Source organism: Cervus canadensis, chromosome 12, assembly GCF_019320065.1.
Source record: "Cervus canadensis isolate Bull #8, Minnesota chromosome 12, ASM1932006v1, whole genome shotgun sequence".
In the NCBI taxonomy this organism is placed as follows: domain Eukaryota; kingdom Metazoa; phylum Chordata; class Mammalia; order Artiodactyla; family Cervidae; genus Cervus; species Cervus canadensis.
In genome coordinates, this window is record NC_057397.1 from 16,640,821 (window position 1) to 16,663,902 (window position 23,082).

The 23,082-nt window shown below is 47.7% G+C and overlaps 1 protein-coding gene across 1 annotated transcript in view; it reads left to right on the forward strand.

Moving 5' to 3' along the window:
- Positions 1–1,237: 1,237 nt before the first annotated feature.
- The window catches only part of LOC122450922 (collagen alpha-1(III) chain-like), a 60,500-nt gene continuing 38,655 nt past the window's right edge, over positions 1,238–23,082 (forward strand). Inside the window, exons 1-2 of the mRNA XM_043483316.1 lie at positions 1,238–1,359; positions 1,617–2,118. Of these exons, the coding sequence (XP_043339251.1) occupies positions 1,238–1,359; positions 1,617–2,118 (624 nt within the window). The remainder of the gene's footprint in view (positions 1,360–1,616; positions 2,119–23,082) is intronic.

The following is a 23,082-nucleotide window of genomic DNA, read 5'->3' on the forward strand; positions in this document are numbered from 1 at the left end:
AAGATGTCTTGGATTTATAGAATATTTATGGAAAGTATTTCTGGCTGATAAAATTTTTACTTCCCTTTATTTTCTATACTTTCTTGTGCAGTTTTAATTTTTTTACAATGTACTTGTACTGTATCCCTTATGCAAGAAGAGAACAAGTTTTAAAAAACAATTGGAAGTAGGTATACCAAAATGTCATTTTAGTTAATTTTGGATGGTAGGAATAGTAAGATATTTTCTTTGCATTTCTTCTGAAAAAAAATTTTTTTATTTTAAAGAGGAATTTTAAAAAACGGAAAAATGTGAATTTAAGATGAATATTTCAGGGATCCAAAGAGAGCAAGCAAAGTCAAGGTCAACGTTTAGTGAGTCCTGGGTCAAAGTGTCTTTTCAGCCCAGAGAGGCCCCAGGGCAGACAGCCAACAGGAAGGATACAGTAGCCAACCTACCGTCTGAGAGAATGGAATTGTCATTGGAAGCCTGGCCTCACCTGGCCTGCAGATACCAGATACCGAACAGGAGGCGGGCCAGCTTCCCTGGGGATGACAGAGGTCGGTTCCAGGGAGAACTTTAAGCAGCCAACGGGCTGTTCTCACAGTTCTGACAGTGCCTTATGCAGATGCTGAGGTCTGACCATCAGAACTCCAAGACCAGGCACAAAACAAGCGTTCAGTGATTATAAATGAATCTGTGTTTCAGATGGTACAAGGAGCATCACCTGAAGTTTTGCTTTTTTTTTTTTTCCAAGAGCGGGGAACCAGTCAAGTCAGGAAGAAGCCCTTGGAATAGGAGAAACTGAATAGAACAGAGCGGGAAGGTTGGGTCGAAGGCTGCTGGGTGGGCTGGAATGAAAGGGAGGGTAGCGCACTGGGTCGGGGAGAAAGGGACAGTCTTCGCTTCCATAATTCTCAAATCACCCACTTGCGTGTCCATCTTTTCACCGGGCTGTGACCTCCTTCTAGGGTTTGTATCTAACTCGTCTTTCAGTCGCTCCTCCCAATCGCCTAGCAGGGCGCCTGTTTCCCTTAAGGGCTCATGAGATGATGGAGTGAACTGGAGGCAGCTCCTCGCTTCGGTCCAGTCCAGGGCTTTTGTAGAGAAAGCAAGATAAATGCTTTCCCTGCAGGAGGCCAGCGCTCTCTCTTTCCTTCAGGCGGGGAGGGGGCGGGGAACTGGACATTCACGGGGGGGGTGGTAGTTTAATACACCCGAGGGGAGGCAGCTGTGTAGACAGACGCCCTCTGCACGGATGTGCCAACCTCAGCCCTCGGGGGCAGCTGGAGACGTCGAAGGAGGTAAGAAGGGTGAGAAGGTGTGTGCGCCTCTCTTACCAGGCCAGCAGATGCTGGTGGTACCCAAGAAGGCGCTCGGGTTTCTAGAGATGGAACTAAGCCAGGGTCTGCTGCGCGGAGAGCTCCCATCTTAGAGCATCTCGGTCCATCTTATTTCCCTAAACTCGCCTTCCACATCTGGCAAGTGGGAAGACTCCAGGACGCCGGCGGGAGCGGGGGGGGGGAGGGTGTGGAGGTGTGGGGAGGAGGGCAGCTGAAACCGCCACGCACAAGTGAATGGGCACCATCATCGAGTTCGAGCTGACTCTCCCCGGGCCGCGGTGCGAACGCACCCAGGACCCCCCATCCCGGTGCGCAGCGCGCCCTCCCCCGCGCCATCGGGGCCCCCGGCGGCCCAGGCCCTCCCCGCCTCCGCGCGCGGCCCTCCGCGGCTGGATGCCCGGGGCTGCTCCGCCCGCGGGCGGAGGGGCTCCCGGGGCTGCAGGCAAGGCGGCGGGGAGCCGGAGGGCGCCGGCCGAGCAGGGGCAGAGGACGCACGCGGCCGGCCGGGCGGCGCGCGCTTTCCCCTCCCCCGCGGCCCGGAGCGCGAGCCGCCGTGACGTCAGGGGCCGCCCGCCAGCCCCGCGCTCCAGCGGGCAGAGCGCGTGCGGCCGCCGAGCACATGGGCCCGCGGGCCGGGCGGACTCCGGGCGGCGGGGCCCGGGGGAAGGGCGAGGGGCCGCGAGCGAGGATGAGCCCCGGCACGCCCCCGCCCCGGACCCCCTCGAGTGGATTTCCACGCGGAAAGGATGTTGGCGGTCCCGGTGACCTGCGGAGACACGGTGGGAGACACCTTTCAGTAAGTTACAATTTTGTCCTCCGCCTTTCGGGAGAGTCGGCAGCCTTGGCCTTGCGGGGAGGGATGCGCGGTGGGCAGCTGGACCGACGGAAAGAGCTTTCAGATCCCAATATGTTTGTTAACCGTGCACTTTGCTCATCTCCAGACTCTAGACTGGCAGCGAGTTTGGGGCGTTTGGGGGCGGGGGGAGGGGAAGAGGGTGACATCAAATAGCCCTTGCAGAGAGATAATTCCGGATTTGTGGTCTTGATGAAAAGTATTTATTATAACCTCCAAATATAGACCCCCTCCGATCAGTACTGATTAGGATTCGCAGACAAGGTCGGGAGGCCCCTTTGCTAATTGAGAAGCCTGTGAACCATTTGATACACCCTCCATTCTTTGCCCATCTCCCCCCGCCCCACCCCGCCCCAACTCCCCAACAAGGTGATTTCCGAAAACTCAGCAACTCTGGTTTTGGAAACTTTCTCTTCTTGTGCCTTGCATTTACTGATTTTCCGGGTGCCCCCCCCCCCCTCATCCTGGTAATTCTATTTGTATGGATTGTTGGTTTATTTAGGTTTACCCTCCCGAGGCTAATGTGCTTTTATTTATGCCAGCGTTTGTGGTCCAAGCAAGCCTAGACTTTCGGGAAGGGCGACCATGAGGGTGCATGTGGTTGGTGTGCAGGTATTTTCCCGAGAGTTGGCAGGCATGGAATATTCTGTTCATTTGAGCCCCTGACTTCAGGCCCGTCTGTAAGATGAGAGAAGAGAGGAAATCCCTAAGTGAGGGGTTTTGGGGACATTTGGGTGTTTCTTTTCCGTCTTCTGTTTTCCAAAGGGAGGCTGGCGGCCCCTCTCGCATCCCCCCCTCCCCTCCCCCACCACTTTGCGTCCTGGCGCCTGGAGCTGCGTAGTTGTTGGAGCAAAGCGGGAAGAAACGTGTGTTTGTGTGTGGTGGGTGCGCGGAGGCTCTGAGGAGGTAGGGACTGTGTCTGCTGCGCTGTTTGTTATAGGATGTTGCAGCCCTCTTTTGCATACTGGAAGTGACAAGTTCAGGCTTGTTCATCTGACACAGTCCTGTGATCACAACGAATCTGTCTCAAGCTTTAACCAATGAAGGAGGGTGTTGGATGGATCCTCTGAACACTCAGTGGGACTTCCTGAAAGATTTATTAGGAGAAAAACCTTCCTGGAAGCAGCAGCAGAACAAGCACAGAGTGGCTGGCCTGGGCAAGAGCCTCCTGGCCTGATCGCCACTCTTTGGGAGCAATTACATCCTGGAGGTGAGGAGTACCTCGTGGTCTGAGGCCTTGGTACGGCAGGACTGGGATTCCATGGATGGGTCTGGTGATGGCAAGGCCGAGAAGGTCCTGGGCGGATCATAATGCTGTCCCCAGTGAATTCCCGAGGCAGGGGGCGGGATTTGTTCTGCGGTCATTTTTGTTTTGCCTGGTGAAGGGTAACTTTTTATTGTTGTTGCTTTACTGACTTTGAGTGCAAAATTTTGCATCATCCAGGCTTCTCTTGAAAAGGAGAAGAAATCAGTTTCTTTTTCTGATTGATTCCCTCCCACCCCTGGGCGCATGCTGTCTGGGCTTGCCCTTTCTGCTTGGGACTAGAGCTTTTCTGGGCTGGAAAGAGGGAGTTCTTCTCGATTCTGAAATAGCAGACAGACCCTATCCCCCGAAACTGATTTGTGAGTTTGCTGATCTAAAAACTGGGTAAATTCTCACCAGCCACATTCAGCTGATCTCTTGTGCTTTAGCTTTTTCTTTTCCTCCTAAATGGCAGGCAAGCAGGCAGGCTGGGTTTCAGAGCCTGTGTCCCAGGGCTTTTTGCCTGACTGGGAGGGACGTTTTTTTCTCTGCTCAACGAAAGAGCCTCCGGGATGATATTTACTCCTCTTTGTGTGAGTTTCCCTGAAAGTGGTGATACCCATGGCTGGTGGTTGAGCCTTTCCTGTGGGAGCAAGGACCTTGGATGGTTGCTGGTCCATGTTCCTCGGCGAGGTAGCCTTGTGCCTGCTAATGGCTGCGCTTCCCTCTGTGCTTTGGGTGTCAGATGGCCTCTGGATGCTCAAGCTTTTTCTTTAGTATTTCCTGTCCTCTTTGGCTGTGGACATGGTGTTCTCCCCACCTGCCCCCTTAAAAAAAGAAAAAAAAAGACAAACCTCTGGATGCAGGTTTGTGATCTCTTTAAGAAACCAGGATTGTTCCTGCACATACCCTGGGTCAGTGGGGGGACTCCTGACCCAAAATGGGATAATTTTGAACATGGATGAGCCCTGTTGATGGTCATTTCTACCCTTTCCCAAAAAACGTCAGGGGTTTGAGGCCTTACAGGAGGCACTACCAAGATGGGTCCTTTGATCGACTCTGCCTCTGTCTCTTCTATTTTTCGGGTTCCAGCTAATCTAAGACTCTAATAACAATAATAGTAAATGATCATAATGGTAGTGTAGTAGTTTCTTTCTTCCCCTCCCCACCCCGTTTTTTTTTTTTTGCCATGCCACGTGGCATGCAGGATCTTAATTCCTCCACCAGGGATGGAATCCTTGCCCCTTACAGTGGAAGCATGGAGTCTGAACCACTGTACTGACAGGGAATTCCTGATAATAGTAGTAGTTTTTGTAATAACACTGAAATCTTATATCAGGCCAAGCTGTTCTTCCCATTTTATGCTTCCTATAGCCTCACCACGGCAGTTACAATAAAGTGTCCAGCAGTGATGGAGTTCTTACTGTGGGCCAGCCTTGAAATGCTTTATATTTGTTATTTCATATAATCTCCCAGCTATTGTGCTGTTGTTTAATTGCCAAGTCGAAAGTCTTTGCGACCCCATGGACTCTAGCCCGCCAGGCTCCTCTGTCCATGGGATTTCAACCCACTGGAGTGGGTTGCCATTTCCTTCTTCAGGGACCCAGGGATTGAACCCGGGTCCCCGGCATTGGCCACCTGGCTAGCTACCTGGGAAGGTAGAATTATTGTTGTCATCACTGTTTTGCAGATGGGGAGCCCACAGGTCAGATTAAGGATCCCCCCACCCCACCCCGCACCTTCAGGTCATACAGCCACAGAGTGGCAGAGACACCCGGATTTGCACTGGCCATCTGACTCCCCAGGCTCACTCATAGAAGTCAGAGGGCAATGAAACTAAAGACAGACAAAGGTGCTGCTCCGCCTGGAGTGGGAAGGTCAAGCTCATTCTCCAGTCATCCCTCCTTGCCCAGGCACAAAGGAAAACCCCACACCTCGTGTGAAGACCCCACCTGCCCTGACTGCTGGCCTGGTTGGGGTCAAGAAGCCACGAGAATGGGGCTTCAGTGCTCAGAAAATTCTAAACTGGAGAGTCTGGGGACCTCTGGGGCCAGGGGACAGCCTCCGTCTTGGCTCAGAATCTATGGGCTTTTGCAGAAAGCTGTATCCAGGTGTCCGGCCTGGCTCTGTGACCAGCATTTATTACTAACAACATTCACAGCAGATGGGAGATAGAGCTGTTTCTGCAAATGATCCAGACCCTCCACCTCCACGACCTGCTCCCCCCACCCCCGCCCCCCAACCAACCGATCCGGAGTACCTTCCTCTCTCTTGGGTGTGTTTTGGTCCTGTAACCACCCTAACAACACAAAGATTGTATCGTCCCAACCGTGTCCTGAAAAACAAAAACAATGCCAGCCCATAAACACAAGATTCACAGTCACGAGGCCCAAATGGTCTCAGTTATTTTTTTAATTTCAGAGTTCTGAATTTTCTTTTATTTTCTCTTCCTCTTTTTTTTTTTCCTTTTTTTGAAGGGGGGAGGCAAGGAGTAGGGGTGGTGTTGTTTAGTTGGTGCCCGGTGGGTAATCAGAGCCCCTGTTATATCTGTTTATCTGTTTCTTCTCCCTCTTGGACCATGAACTTCTTGGGAGCAGCAAAGGAGTAGGGATGGGCTGGGAGGGGTGGTCGCTGTTTCATCTGCTGGCTCACACAGCCCTGAGACTGGCTCGCAGGTGGCTATCGAAGAACTACTTTATTTTTAAGTAAACAAGCCATGCCCATCCCTCAAGTCATTGTCTTCTTTAGATGTGGAGCAGCCCATCAGGATGGGAGGCCAAGGGTTTGCCCCCCGAGGGAGGAGACTCTGAAGAAAGGAAGGAAGCTGGAAAGCAGTGGAAGGCAGCTGGGATGGCTGAGGGGTAGTGCAGACCTGGGTTACTGTGGGGCAGGTTACGTCACCTCTGGGAGCCTGTTTCCTCACGTGGAAGATGGGCACGGTAAAGCACCACCTTCTGCCCTGGCTGAGAGGAGGAAATAGAGGATGCCCAGCAGGCAGGCATTCAGCAGGGCTCCTGGGCTCCTGCTTAGCCCTCAGCAAAAGGTAACTGATAATATTACTGTGACAATTACTGGGTTTTATTGCTTCCTGTGGCTGCTTGGAGCTGGTGGTTTCTGAATACATTTTAATGTGTAACAGTAACATTCTGGTTACATAGATCATGAAGTGCAGTGACTTTACTAGTGTTCTTTGCAAGCCTCTGAACGAAACACTGGCTAATAGAAGAAAGATAAGAAATCAGGAGAGGTCTCAGAAAGGACAGAAATCAGAGGGTACCCCTCAGTTGGCAGCCTGCTTTTGCAGGTTATTTCAGCTCTCAGCTGCTACACGGGGAGAGGAATAGTGTCTCCCTCTCAGGCATGATGCAAAAAAAAAAAAAAAAATTGCACTTAGCACAGAGGAAGTAAGCTCTTGAGGAAGACAGAAAAACGCTTGTTTTTACTGGTTATTCTTTAGGGCTGTCTTTCCCTGGCTGTTGTTGTTTAGTTGCTAAGGCATCTCTGACTCTGCCACCCTGTGTACTGTATTGCTTGCCAGTAGCCTGCCAGGCTCTCTGCTCATGGGATTTGCCAGGGAAGAATACTGGAGTGGGTTTGCCTTTTCCTTCTCCAGGGGATCTTCCCGATTCAGGGATTGGGCCTGTGTCTCCTGCATTGGCAGGCGGATTCTTTTACCACTGAGCAACAGGGAAGTCCTCCTTTCCTTGGTACATTGGCCCTTAACATTTGCTACTCTGTTTAAGATGGACTGACTGAGCTGTTTACTTACTGGGCAGTTGCCCTGTCAGCAGGCACTATTCTAGCTCCTGGAGGTCCAGCAGAGAAGCAGAGACAAAAACCCTTGCTCTCCTGGTGTTTTCATTCTATTCAAGTCACACAGTAGGGACAGTGTGGTCCCCACAAGGAGGCAGAGAACAGATGGATGCAATACAGGCAAATACTACAGCGACTCCTGACCCCACTGTATTAAGAGGTGTGAGGTGCTTAGCACAGAGCTGATGTGGTAGAGACTATGTAAGTGGTGGTTGCTATATTTGTTATTGTTTTTCTTTGGTGGCTGCCTCATAAAGTAGCAACCTCCCCTCCTCCCATTTCCATGCCTGAGTCTTACTATTGTCTATGGTACTTGTGGACTGAATGTCTTTCTGCAAAATACATATGTTGAAATACTAACTCCCAGTGTGATGGTGTTTGGAGGTGGAGCCTTTGGGAGGTAATTATGGATTAGTTCAGCTCAGTTGCTCAGTCGTGTCTGACTCTTTGCAACCCCATGGACTGCAGCACGCCAGGCTTCCCTGTCCATTACCAACTCCCAGAGCTTGCTCAAACTCATGTCCGTCAAGTCGGTGATGCCATCCAACCATTTCAGTCCTCTGTCGTCCCCTTCTTTTTTTATGGATTATGGATAGATGAGGTCATTAGGGTGGGGTCTTTATGTGGTGATTAGTGCTGTTACCAGAAGAATACCAGAGAGGTTTCATCCTCTCTCTGTCTCTGTGAAGATCCAGGAGGAAAGTAGCTGTTTACAACCCGGAAAGAGAGCTCTCATCAAAATCAGATTGGCCACAACCTTAGTCTTGAACTTCTTAGCCTCCAAAACTGAGAAATAACGTTTCAATCATTTAAGCTACCTGGTCTGTAGTGGTTTGTTATGGCAGCTGGAGCAAACTGGGACAGCACTGATCATTACCTGGTATATTGTGTATCTGTCTTCTCTCCAGAAATTGTCAACTTGGTAGGGCTCATGGCTTCATTTATTCATTTCTTAAAAAATTCCTCTGTACTACACAGCATGTGGGGTCTTAGTTTCCCAAACAGTGATCGAACCTGTGACCCCAACATTGAAAACTCGGAGTCTTAACCGTTAGCCCAGGGAAGGTTGAAGCCAGGGAAGTCCCAATTCATTTTCATTAATTCAATACATTGCATACCAGCTCTGTGCCAAGCAGAGTTCTCAGTGTTGGGAATGCAGGAAGGAGCAAAAGAGATGTTGCATGAATAGTGCTTGCATTATAGCTAGAATAGACATCCGAGCAGCAGACACAGTAAACTGAGGATATTAGCAGTGTATTCGAGGGGAATGTGTCCTGTGGGAACAAGGGTCAGGGTCTGGAGGGTTAAGGTCAGTGTTAAGGTGGCTTCAGGGCAGGCTCCGCTGAGAAGCTGACATTGGAGCAGCCTTGAAGGAGGTGAAGGGGTTCGTCTTAGAGGATGGTGTTTGAGCCCAGGAAGGAGCCACGTTAGAGGCTGGACTGTGAGATGGGGGAGCAAGATGAAGAACGAATTGGAGTGGTGTGAGCAAGGCGGACAGAGGTAGACGGGGAAACCGCTCTTTGGCGGTGTTGCTTGTAGTATCTCCAGGCCTTTCTAAAAGATGAAAGATGCTGTCTTGTACACAATAAAATGGGGAGCCATGGAATGGTTTTAAATGGAAAGCTGATTTGCGCTGCTTTAGCTTTTTCTTAAAAGAAAAAAAAAAATTAATCTTGGCTGTGCTGGGTCTTCATTGCTGTGCCAGGGCGTTTTCTCCAGGTGCGGTGCAAGGGCTTCTCACTGCTGTGGGGGCGGCTTTAATGACCAGGCAGGAGTGATCTGAGTGGGTCCTGCCCACCCTGGGGCCGTAGCTGAGGACAAACTTCCCAAATTTACAGTTAGAGAGATAACAAACTCCATAGAGGGTGGATCTTAGAAGGGAGGTGCCTGAAATGGCCCTGGGTGGACAGACTGTAATTAGGGAAATTGGAATTATCTTTTTTACAGATTAAAAAAAAAAGCCTATCTCTAAACATCTGAGGGGACAAGTCTGTAAAGATAAGTGTTGTTTCTCAAGTTAATGCAATCACTATTTTGTCTTTACTGTGGTTTTTTAAAAAAACAGTTATAATTGTGTATGTATGTTTATGTCTGACCTTGTAAGTTGTAAGCGTTCCTGAACATTATTACATATGCTTTGGTCCGAGTGGTTTTTGGGAGGGGTGTGAAGGTGTCATGCGGCATGTGGGATTCAGGATCTTAGTTCCCTGACCAGGGACTGTACCTGTGCCTCCTGCAGTGGAAGCTCAGAGTCCTACTCACTGGACTGCTGGGGAAATCTCTGTCCATGGCATTTTTATATAATACATTATAAAATGATATATCACAAAATAAATTATAAAATATAATATATAACATATATAACAATAACATATATAATAGAAAATATTATATTTATAAATATATATATTTATATTTTTCATTTAATTTTTTGGGATAAGTCCTCAGTCCTAGGACTATTGCATCAGAGTATAGTATAGTGTTAGTCACTCAGTCATGTCCGACCCTTTGCAACCCCATGGACCAAAGCCCACTAGGCTTTTCTGTCCGTGGAATTCTCCAGGCAAGAATACTGGAGTGAGTTGCCATTCCCTTCTTCAGGGGATCTTTGAGATCCAAGGATCAAGTCTGGTCTCTTGCATTGCAGGCAGGTTCTTCACCATCTGAGCCACTAGGGAAGCACATTGCACCATAGCATCTCGGTATTTTAAAAGTTTGAGGTAAACATTGCAACTCATGAGATCCGTACCGAAGCCAAACTTGCTCTTATCTGTTGAGACATGTGGTGTCTATTGCCATGCGTGATTCGCAGTGTCATGAGCCATGACGTGTAGTGTGCGTTGTGTGCATATGTGCGTATACGTCATATGCACCTGTACTAGCTTTTTCTTAACTTCCATTTATTTAGCAGATATCTGTGGGGTGCCTGTTGTGTACCAGACACTACTCAAGGTTTTGGATCTTCAGCAGTGAGGACAGCATTGACGGTACCAGTTCTAAAGGAACTTGTTACTTAGTGGAGAGACAAGCAAGTATACACCGAAGTATAAGGAATATGAAAGAGTAGGAAATAGAATAATATAGAAGAGAGTTTGTATGAGAGGAAGGGATTCACACTGAAATGCTACATTTGAGTGAAAGTGAAGATTTTGGGGAAGTTAACCAAAGAAGCAGAAGAGCAAAGAGGAAAAGGAGAAGATTGATAAAGATGAAAATAGTAAAGAAAAAAAGGAATATTTAAGTTAAAAAAGGAAAAGCTTTAATAATAAAGAAGAGTTCCCCAAAGTCAATAACAAACTAAACAGTCTCATAGCAAAGTGAGTAAAGGATATGAATAAATAGTTCTCAAAAGAAAAAAGCATAATACACGTGAAAAGATTCTGAATCTCCCTAATATAGCTGCATGTGTTGAGGTCTGATCTGTTGATAGTAGAATCTGCTTTTTTTTAGTAGGTAGTGGTAGGCAATTCAATAAATGCACACAGCTCTGTAACACAGTCTTGGAATCATTACCATCAACATCGCGAACATCTCCATCACCCCCCAAACATCCCCTCTACTTCTTTGTAGTCAGTCTCCTCCCTGGTCCCCAGCTTCCGACAACCACGAATTTGTTTCCTGACCTCATGGTTTTGTCTTTTGCTTGTAAATGGGATCATCCAGGATGTAGCTCTTTGAGTCTGCTTTCTCTCATGCATGTGAGATCTTCCTTGTGGTATATGTCAGTCGTTCTGTGGATTAGATTGCAATTAGTGTCCTGTTCTCTGGATATGCCACTGTTTTTTGACCCATCTTCCACTGGAAGGGCACTTGAGTTGTTTCTGGGGCACATTTTTCCCCGTATTTCAAAATGTGCCCAAAATAGGAGGTCTGACTCAAGTCTTGGGAAGGCTGTGTGTGGCCTGGGGTCCCCTGACTCAGCTAGTGAATGTGAGGTCACTTGAAAGACCAACTGGCAGCTGGCAGTGAAATAAAAAACACATGTGCAGCCCCACGCCTTGGTACATTTGGGAATTCACAGCTCATGTTCTGTGTATCCTCTAAGTATCCTCTAAGGATACTTAGAGGTGGGTGTGAATGTCTAAAAAAAATGGAAGGATGTAGATCAGACTCACTCTCATCCTCCTGGGAGAGAGAAGATGAGGCAGGTGGTATGCTTTGTAGAGGAAGACTATAGACACATGTATCACTTAGGCATTTTGAAACTATATAGTAAGAAAAGCAGCCAGAGTGCATCCATGACCATGTGCTCATGGTCATAAATTCAAGCTTCTTTGTTGTTGTTGTTTAGTCACTAAGTCATGTCCGACTCTAGAGACCTCATGGACTGTAGCCTGTCAGGTTCCTCTGTCCATGGAATTCTCCAGCCAAGAATACTGGAGTGGGTTGCCATTTCCTCCTCCGGGGGATCTTCCTGACCCAGGGTTCGAACCCCTGTCTCCTGTGTGTCCTGCATTGCAGGCTCTTCTTCACTGCTGAGCCACTAGGGCTAGGCATTACCCCATAGTCCACTTAAGTCATAATTCATTCAGTGGGGGCCAGGGTAGCCTTGGGATCATTCAGCCAATCATCTCACTTAGAGATTTCGTGGCAAGATCATTCCTGTCCTTGTCGTGTATTGCTTCTTACGAAGCAGACATTTGCATTTGGTCCAAGAAACAAACCTGTGAGGTGAGGCCAGACTGACCCGGCTGGGTTGACACTCAGAGGACACCTCTGGCGGGGATGGTATCCTGCTCATCAGCCTTGCAGGGCCGCCTTCCCCTCAGAGCACGGGGGGCAGGCGGGGAGGGGGGGAAAGGGAGGTATGGGGGGTCAGTAGAGAGAGACGGTCTCCCAGAAAAAGCTTTCGAAGTAGGAGGGCTGCCCCCTGGCTTTTGCTGTCTTCTCCCCCTGCCTCAAGGGTGGCCCCAGGCAGTGTCTCTTCCCTGTCATTTGCCTGGACAGTCCATACATGCTTTCTCGATTGCAGACATTCCCCACATACTTAGGGATGCCAAAGGATGGGGGCGATCACTGTATCAGTCCTGGTAATGCGTGGAGGTGGTCTTGGCAACCACACCTTAGACAGCACCCTATGATCTTTGTGTTTTATACCTGAGCAGTTGCTGACACCTTTGACCTGTGACTACGCACTCTCTCCAATTTGGTCCAGCAGTGACATCGCTGGCTCCAGAACGCACCCTCCTGCCACTGGAAAGCATCTGTCATCGGCCCCAGCTGTCTCCCTGCTTCCCTGCCTGCCTTCCTCCTGGCTTTCTAAAGGGCAAACTAGACCCTGAGCTTTTACTGGCTTCGCATTATGAGTTCGAGCACCTGCTGTGTAATAGCCCCTCTATAGATTGAATTGCTGAGGGGTGTGGACCCGTGGAGCTGGGCTAAGGACCCCGCCCTCGCCAACCCTCCGGGCTGAGTGCTTCCTGCCAGATGGTTGCCTTTGCTTGGAGCAGAAGGAAGGCTTGCCTGATCAGAGGCAGCTGGGGAATGTGGGTTCTGCCTGAGGAAGGTTTGGAATGATGGGATTCTTTTAGAGGACAGGTGCCTACAGATTCACTTCTGACATCCCTGTCTCATCCAGCTGGGGAAACAGGACAGGCTTCAGTTCCTTTCCTAACTTCGTCTCCAAACTAACTCCTACTGATGCTTTCTGACTCAGCTTAGGGGTCACCTCCTCCTGGAAACATGCCTTCATCCCCTCCAGGAAGCCTTCCTTCATCCCCTCCCCGCACCTTGAGTTATGGCAGCTCACATCCCCATTGTTCTGGGTTGCGGCCATGGGTTCCCATGCAGACTCAGCTGTTTAGGAAGATGAGCAGATGATGTAATGCACAGTGTGGACCCAAAGGAGCACAGTAGGATGTGTGAGGACTAGCCCACAACTGGTCCCCACTCTAAACCCGGCAGCTGCTTTTTGAGTCCAACTCCCTTTTCCCACCTCCCTGTTTCCCCCAGGCCACAGAGGAGATTCAGTGTTGCCAGACTTTCTACTTGTGAAAGAGAAGCCAGGGAATTTTTTTTTTTTTAAGGAAAGTTCTAATTTTCAAATATTTCAGTTTAGATTTTTGAAGACCCCCTCACAGGTCAGATAAAACACATGCTGGCCAGCTGTGGCCCCCAGGCCAGCAGTTTGCAACCCCTGCTTATGGCTCTCCCCGTCCCGTTGCACAGGTTCCACCAGACCCGACAGGCTGTTTGCTGTGCCCCCAGCGCCTCGCAGGCTGCAGGTTCGGCTTGGTGGGCTTAAACCCTTATTGACTAAGGTACTGCAGCAGAGCACCTCTCGCATACATGTGATTCACTTTCTTCCCTTTAGAGCTGTTTGCACATGATGCTATTCTAGGTTGCTTCTTCAGTTCCTTGATTGCTTTTGTGATAGGCTGTGTGTCCTGGAAAAGTAATAATTTCCTAGATGTTGACTGCCTTTTTCCTTTTCCCTTCCCTCTCCACCCCCTCAACACATGTTAGCTTTTTTTTTTTTTCTTGTGGAGGAAGCCAGACCTTTTGTATCCTGCTGGGCTCCAAAGTGTTGGTCGGCTGTTATTAGGCAGTGGTGGTTTCCGGCCAGCTCACTGATGTTTGCCCTGGAAGTCTGTGAGCCTTTGCTGATTTCCATCAGGGGAAAATACATGCTTTTCAGATTTCACTTCCTTTAGGTGAGCCATCGCGGCCAAGTTACTTAAAGAAACAACCTATCCAGGAGGAAGTAAAGCCCTCCCCCGATCTTGTGCAGTGTTTCCATCTTGTCATCTTTCTTCACATTACGGAGGCAAAGTTCATTAAGGATATGACTGGGAGCTCTAAGCTTCCCCAGTGGTTTAGCAGTAAATAATCCGTCTGCCAGTACAGGAGATGCACGTTCGGTCCCTGAGTAGGGAAGATCCCCTGGAGGAGGAAATGACAGCCCATGCCAATATTCTTGCCTGAAATATCCCAGGGACAGAGGAGCCTGGTGGGCTACAGTTCAAAGGGTCGCAAAGAGTCAGACACGACTGAGTGACTGAGCACACTCATCTGGAAACTCTAGGAGCTGAATATGTGCCTGGAACTGGTCAAGGCTCTTGGGAAATAAAAAAGAACCATGGGTTTGATAGTCTGGTAGATGTATCCTTGCCTTTAGAGATGCAGACGGGCAGAGGAAAGCCACCGACAGTGATGATTCGGCGTTAGTGCAGTTATGGTGGAGCATCACAGTCCTTACTCAGCATTATTAGGAGCTACAATAACATGACTTCTTAGAGTTATTAAGCCCTGCCTCTGTGCTGTTCTTAAGAACTTGTCCGTATTAATCCATGTAATAACTCTGAACTAATTACACAGAAAACTCACAGTGGAACAGTGCCATTCGCTCACCTGGTATTTACTGCGTGCTACTCTCTGGCGCTGTGCTGGACATGTAGCTACACTTGGGGATCCCTCTAAGAACCCCCCCTCCCAGTCCACTGCAGGAAAACAGATGTATGCTTTTTGCGCATGGCGACAACACTGGGGTGAAGTCTGGTTCTCAGAAGTGGACAGAGTGATGCTGGTGCTTGGGGGTTGAAGTAGTTGAGGACCAGGTTTGGCTTCAGATGGCAGATGCCTTAGATGGGCCCACAAGGCCAGGATGACTGAGGTCCGGCTGGTCTGGGAGGCTTCTTCTAGAGGAGCTGAGCCCAGCAATGGGATTGGTGAGTGGCAGAAGGAGATGGGTATGCCTGTTGTAGAAGGGCTGCAGTCTCTGTTTCTTATTTCTGAATGGAAACACTATCTCCTGCCTCTGGTGGGTTGGGAGGATTTGTAGTAAAAATAATAGTATGGTTGATAACAGCAGCTGGCATCCTGAGAGCCCACTGTGTGATGGGTACAATGCCGAGGGCTTCCCTTTCATTATTCCATGTATACTCAGCAACTCCTTATGGAATAGGAACCATCATCAACCCCATTTTTCAGATGGCACAAACTGAGACTCAGAGACATCAATTGATTTGCCCAGGTTCACACAGCTGTTAAAAGGTAGGTTGGAACCCAGGTCAGCACGCGAAGATTGGATTTGGAATCAATCCATTAACCAATCTCTTATCTATTAACTCTATACCCAGGAAGTATAAATATGAATTCTTTTCCCTAGAGGAAGTTTGTCTTCATTTCCAGCCCCACTTTCCCATTCCCTGTTTCTTCATGCCTCAAAAGGGTAGGCAGTTTCGACTGCAAATTTCAGCTCTGATAACTCCACAACTCTGGTGCTAAATTAGATGATCTCTGGATAGAGATTCAGAGGGAAAAGGGGAAAGTGAAACTGGCAGATGTCCTAGGTGGTGTGAGTTACAGTAAAATGGCTTCCAGGTTTTATTTTTTCTGTGCCATACACCCATTTTAATTATACCTAGAAATTGGTGGTGTTGAGCAAGAGTGGGGGTGGGGAGGATAGATTGACAATAGACTGACAAAGAAGCTCCGATGGGGAGGAAAACTGTTAGGTACCCAGACCAGCACTCTCTTCATTTGCTTTGCTCTGCTCATTATCATAATGTAAGCTTCAGACAGCATGGGTGATTCTATCTCCTCAAACTCTGACCTTTGACTGTCTGGTTGGAACCTCAGCTCAATCACTAGAGAATTGCGTAGCCTTCAAATCTCTGTGCCTCAGTTTCTTCATCTGTCAAATGGGAATAACAGCCTTGCTGTTCTGGGATGGTTAAGAGGATTAAATGAGTGAATACACAGAAAGCCCCTGACTTTGCCCAGTTATTTATTTATTTATTTATTTTACTTTCCGGTGTCAATCTGTGCTTTCTTGGGGAGATCGTGTCATTATAAATGATCATTGGTGTGGCTCCCTGTGGCTCCTTAAGTTCTTCCAGCAGCAGAGTCGTCTTGGTGAAACCTAGGTCATCATGTAAGTCCTGTTCAGAACCCTCCCCTCAGCCTTGGACTCCCCTGGGATGAGCCCCAGCCTGCTGGACCTGTGCCCCGGTCCAGCTCTGGGACCTGCAGCGGTCTGCCGCCCCACCCGCACCCTGCCCTGTCAGTTTCCCTGTGGCTTCTCCACCTTCAGCGTCACTCATCCAGCCAACACTTCGTGCTCCTCTGAGCTGCTTTGTTTCCCTGTTTACTGCCTCCCACCGTGTAAAGTCCAGTCTGAGTTATCTGTCTTGCCTGCTTTCTGTAGCCCCCAAATAGAAAATAAGCCCCCAATAGAAAATAAGCCTCAAAATTTTTGTTCACTTTATTGTCTTCCATTTTCCCCAATGTCTAGTCCAAAGATCATTGGCTGAGTGAATGAATACAAATGATCTTTGCATTTTAGTTTCTGACAACAGACCTGAATTGGGAATTGTGAGCTGTTGGATAGATAGGAAACTGAATACTGTTTTTATAGAAACTGCACCCTTTTCTATCCCTACCAGCCGTGGGTGAGCAAGGGTTCCCAAATCTCCACATCCTTAAGACTTGTTATGTTCTTCTTTTTTAAATTTATAATAACCATCCTAAAAGTATGTAAGTAGCATCTCATAGTGGTGGTGATTGGCATTTCCTTAGTGACTAGTGATGTTGAGCATCTTTGTATATGCTTATTGGCTAGTTGTATATCTTCTTTGGAGAAATGTATTTTTTTGGTTATTGTTGAGCTCTTCCTATTTTCTGGATGTGAATCCCTTTTTAGATGATTTGCAAATATTTTCTCTTGTTCTATGGGTTGTCTTTTGACTCTTTTGAAGATGTCCTTTGATGCAGAGGGGTTTTAAATTTTGGTGAACTCTGATTTATCTAGTTTTTCTTTTGTTGTTTGTGCTTTTGGTGTCAGGTGCAAACAATTGCTTTTGGATTTTCCTGGGACCATAGACTTTCAAAATTGGAAGAGATGTCGTTAGCCATGGACTGTTGACCCTCATCATGATCTGAAAAGATCTAAATGATCTAAAAAGAAATGCTGTTGGTGTGATGGTGAGGAACGTGGCTCCTGGAACGGAATGGCTGCAGGTTCCCTCTAGCCTTGGCCTCATTCTGTTACTTAGTTCATCGTGCAGTGAACTTAACTTCCCTCTGCCTGATTCCTCAGCTGGGAACTGAGTTGAAAAGATCCACATTAGTTTAAAGTTTAAATGAGATGGCACACAAAATGTGATGAACTCATCTGGGCTGGAGTGATAACAAGCACTGAATAAGCAGCCCCTGCTGTTAGCATTGTTCCTGCGGGCGGTTCAGGACCTCTTATACCTGCCCCAGGCTGATGCTGGGGTAGAAACTGATGCCCAGAAGGGTCCTGAAACAACCCTTGGTACAGATTATGTTCCCATCCAAGTGGACCCAGGACTCCAGGCAAGTTCCAGGTCCCTCAGGTGATCTTGACCTCCCCAGGTGGGATTTCCCCCTCTTTCCATCTATGCTTCCCAAGCTCTTCTGCATGGAATGTAGGAATGTCAGGCACCTCCTCCAGTGTTTACAATAGCCCTCAGCTTAGATACCCCCAGCCAGGATAATCCTTTCCGAAACAGATAAACTGACAGATAAACTGGCAGCATCTTAAGAGAATAGGCTCCCCAGAGAGGCCTGTCCTGGCTTGGAAGCCTCCAGGAGGAAAATACTACACATCATCCCTCCGTGGCTGCCTGCCTTGCCCAGCCTAAATCATGGGAGCAGGGCGGGCAAGTCCCTCTTCCAGGAGAGGGACCCGCTTCATCAGCAAGATTTATTCATTCATTTGTGGCTGAGACCTGGAGCCTGAGCTTTTTACAACTGGGGGCCTCTGCCTGGCATTTTGAATCATTCTGATACTCCGTAGCAGAGGCCACCCAAAGTCAGAAATAATCGCTCACCTGCCTGAGAAGTATAGGAAAACAGCTTAATGGATATGTCTGCTTTCAAAAGTCTCAGATCTCCCCATCTTGAGTCTTACGTTCCTCATCTGTAAAATGAAGTGGTTAGTACTACCAACTAGATACTTGATTGTGAGCATTGAATAAGATTTTGTACATTAGCGGATTCCTCCAGCACCGTTGAGTATTAGGTGCTTGGTAAGATCTGATTGTTGACAAAGTAATGTCTCTGCTTTTTTTTTTTATAGACAGCATATTAAAAAGCAGAGACATTACTTTGTCAACAAAGGTCTGTCTAGTCAAGGCTATGGTTTTTCCAGTAGTCATGTATGGATGTGAGAGTTGGACTATAAAGAAAGCTGAACACTGAAGAATTGAGGCTTTTGAACTGTGGTGTTGAAGACTCTTGAGAGTCCCTTGGACTGCAAGGAAATCTAACCAGTGCATCCTAAAGGAGATCAGTCCTGGGTGTTCATTGGAAGGACTGATGTTGAAGCTGAAGCTCCAGTACTTTGGCCACCTGATGCGAAGAGCTGACTCATTTGAAAAGACTCTGATGCTGGGAAAGATTGAAGGCAGGAGGAGAAAGGACGACAGAGGATGAGATGGCCGGATGGCATCACCGACTCAATGGACTTGAGTTTGGGTTAACTCCGGGAGTTGGTGATGGACAGGGAGGCCTAGCGTGCTGCGGTTCATGGGGTTGCAAAGAGTTGGACACGACTGAGCGACTGAACTGAACTGAACTGAAGATCTGATTATCAGTATCCAGTTGGCCTGTGAGCCCCAAATGGGCACAGGAGTACTGGGTCTCTGGCCTCCAGGGGTTGGTTCACAAACTGTGGGCCGAGTGATCGAAGGTGTTGTGTACTTTCCAGTTTGAAAAGCCCACTGATACTTGTTGCTTTGCTTCTTAAATTTCTAGTTTTGGAGTCCAGTCCATGACATTCATCATTTCCTTCCTTCATTCCCTGATCTGCACACTCTTGTTGGCTCTCAAGTAAATAGCTCTGCCTATGGGCCTGCCTCCGAGAGCACTCTGCCTCTATATCTAATCTATGTATTTAATCCTTACAACAGTGTGTGCTGTCAGTATTAATCTCCCCATTTTACAGATGGGAAAACTGAGGCAGAAAGGGAAGTGGCTCTCCAAGGGGACAGCCACTAAGTTGCAGGACCAGAACCAGGATTTGAAGCCAGGCAACCTGCTTGCAGGATCTGAGGGGTCTAACTGGTTTGCTGTCCTGCCCATTGAGTTCATCTCTTGCTCAGGGCTCCAGGGCATTGATTATGAAATGAGGGAGCTTTGGGGCACTGAGAGAAGTTTACTAATGGGTCCTATTGCCTGGCCCTCCAGATCACAGAGCGTGGAGTGAAGCCCCCCAAGGCAAGCTGAAGTGGCAGAGATGGGAGCAGATGACAGATGGTCCTTAGGTCCTCTTCCATCTTCCGCTCTCTTCTTGGGACCTAATCAGCACGAGAGGATTACTGGCAGGCTCATTCCATTTACTGCAGTGGGTCAGGCGACCCAGGCAAGCACTCTGCCTTGCAGCCAAGAAACTGATAGCTGTAAAGTCACACCCCACCCAGCAGACAGTCTGGTTTTCATTGCTAGGGTGATGAATTATGCTTCTCAAGGATGCGCACGTCTTTCAGTTGTTACGTGTTTTAGATTTTTAGATGTTCCTCTGCCGAGGAAGCAGAGAAGGGTGCATGGTGGGGTCTCTTTAAAAGCTGTCACACAGAGACATGGATGGACATAGAAACTGCCATACGGAGTGAAGCAGATCAGAAAGAAAAACAAATGTCGTGTAGTATCGCTTATATGTGCAATCTAGAGACATGATACAGATGAACTTATTTGCAAAGCAGAAATAGAGACACAGATGCAGAGAACAAATGTATGGATAATGAGGGTGGGGTGGGGAAGGGGTTGTTGTTGTTAAGTTGCTGAGCTGTGTTTGACCTCGTGGACTGTAGCACACCAGGCTCCTCTGCCCTCCACTATCTCCTGGAGTTTGTGCAAATTTATTCCGTTGAGTCAGTGATGCTATCTAACCATCCCATCCTCTGCTGCCCACTTCTCCTCCTGCCCTCAATCTTGCCCAGCATCAGGGTCTTTTCCAATGAGTCGGCTCTTCACATCAGGTGACCAGCGTGTTGGGACTTCAGCTTTAGCAACAGACCTTTCAATGATTAATCAGAGTTAATTTCCTTTAGGATTGACTGGTTTGATTTCCTTGCAGGAAGTGGGGGGAAGGGAGGGGATGGATTGGGAGGTTGGGATAGACATATGTACACTATTGATACTATGTATAAAATAGATAGGTGATGAGAACCTTCTGTGTAGCATAGGGAATCAGTGCTCTGCAGTGACCTCAATGGGAAGGAAATACAACAAAGAGGGGATGTATATACGTACAGCTGATTCACTTTGCTCTACAGTGGAAATCAGTGTAGCATTGTAAAGCAACTACAGTCTGATAAAAATTAATAAAATGTTGCTGCATAGAATGGCTTATTAAATTTCAACAACTTGCCTGTGATTCCCCAGGGGAGGGAAGGAAGAAGGGACCCATTTGCTAGTGTGGTAATAGTAAGTGAAGATAAAGTGAACTGAATTTGTAGGCAGGAGGCCTGAGTTCTGGGTCCTGCTGGCTGTGTGACTTTTTGCTGAGCAGACAACCACTCTGAGCATCTGGTTTCTGAAGCACATTTTAGGAACTAAAGGAAGCACTGTTGCTGGTACCATCCGAAAGGGGCTGTGTATATGCTAACTCTTACAGTCAATGAAAGGTTGTTGAACTGCATTTGACGATGAAAGAAAACAGATTAACTCCATCCTTGTTTTTAACATAGGACTATAGTGGCCAGAGAGGTTGGGCTTATTCAAATTATGGCTAGACCTGTGCTAGCCAGTATGATAGCCAGTATGTGGTTGGTGAGCACTTGAAAGGTGGAGAAGTCTGCATTGAAATGTACTGTGAGGGTCAAATGTGCACCAGATTTCTAAGTCTTAGTACAACACAGAGAATGTATAATATCTTTAATAAGTATTCCTTTTGATGACATGCTGAAATGATAAGACTTAGATATATTGTGTGTGAAAGTTGCTTAGTTGGGTCCGACTCTTTGTGACCCCATGGAATAGTCCATGTAATTCTCCAGGCCAGAACACCGGAGTGGGTTGCCGTTCCCTTCTCCAGGGGATCTTCCCAACCCAGGGATCGAAGCCAGGTCTCCTGCATTGCAGGTGGATTCTTTACCAGCTGAGGTACTAGGGAAGCCCAAGAATTCTGGAGTGGGCAGCCTATCCCTTCTTCAGCAGAAGTTCCCGACCCAGGAATCGAACCAGGGTCTCCTGCATTGCAGGCAGATTCCTTACCAGCGAGGTTAAGTAAAAATACCTGATTAAAAGTAATTTCACCTCTTTCTTTTTGTGATTTATTTCTTATTCGTGGCTGCTATAAAATTTTAAATTACCTACGTGTCTTGCATTGTTTCTATTGGACAGCACCGAACTAAACTATGACGCGGATGGCAGGCTGCTGTGTGTACACCCAGGATTCAGCCTTCTGTGCTTGATCTGCAGGATTCATTCTAAAAGTGGCAGTGCTGGTAAACAGTGTGTGATCACACCTCTAAATGGCCTTCCTGGTACATCCAAGTGGTGGGTGATCATGTGTTCTGCCTGGACCACTGTCTTTTTTGGGGTTTCAGATTGCTTCTCCTTCTTGAACCACTTGGCTATGTCCTGAGAGCAGCTGTGTTTTGAACTCTCAGTGGGCTTCCTCACACACCCCCGCCCCACCCAGTTTCTCAGGCTGCTCCCTTGGGGCCATCCCAGCCCCCGGCACCCCAGGGTTCCGTTACTATGGACCTGCCTTGAGGTAGACAGTTCCTGGACCACCCGCCTCTGCTCTCCATGGCTTTTCTGGACTTGAGACACATGTTACCGGACTCCCCCATCAGTCTCTATGTTGGCTCTCTTATTTTGCCGGATCTTGTACTTCGTTAGGAGCATACTCTGGAAAGGAAAGCAAGTTCTTTTCACCATCTTAAATTACACTTGTTGCCCATTGTATTCAGGAGCATGGGCCATTGTTTTTTTTCAAATAATGCTTATTTTTCTTTTCTCAAGTAACGCTTATTTTTATAGGAATGCTCTGTCTTAAAGAAAACTGGGGAAATGTTAAGAGGATAAAGGAGAAAACAACGTTAACACGTTTAGCTGCACTTTCTTTTTTCTGTGTGTTTTTCTTTTAAATGTGAGATCTCTTCATGTTGACACTTTCATTGGATTTTTCTCTTAATGTAATAGAAGTATTTCCACATGGTGTTAAAAGCAGGCTTTTAAGTATCACTTTGCAGGCAACATAACATTGTAACATCCCTGTTGCAAGGATATTTTGTCATTTTCCCAATTTTACCTGTAATTTTGAGGATTAAGAATATTTCCCATAATTTTCCCTCACAACTGGTGCTGAGATGCATGTTCGTGTATGTGTATGTAGGTGTGCACCTGTGCGAGTGAAGCTATTTCCATCTTTCGGATTTCTTTAGGATAGATTTCTGGAAGTAGAATTATGAAGTCAAAGCTTCTAGGCGTTTCAAAGGTTCTTGATGCTAATCTAAGTTGCTTTCCCATTTGGTTTTGCCAAATTGCAGCTACGAAATGATGTCAAATTGCAGCTTCGAAACGATGTCAGATGGTTGCCCCTTGACAGAGTTGCCTTCTTGTTTAGTTGGGTTTCTGAGCCAGTTGTGGGTCTTGGTGGGGGTGGGGAGTGCCTCTTTAGTACTGGTCATTGCTTCTCATTCCGATTTTGGATTTTCCTTAAGTAGCCCCCTTTGTTGCTTGAGAGGTGGGAGCAGTTTTCATGGGCCTGCCATGAAGGTCATGCCCCGACGTTTCCTGTGGCTGAGTGAAAGACTTCTGGCCTGAGCCTGATGACCGATCGTTGTCAGTCTCACCTAAGAGAGCTTGGGAAGGTCCCTCAGCTTCCATCAGCCTTGATTTCTCATCAGTAAAGGATAGATTATGACACCTGCTGG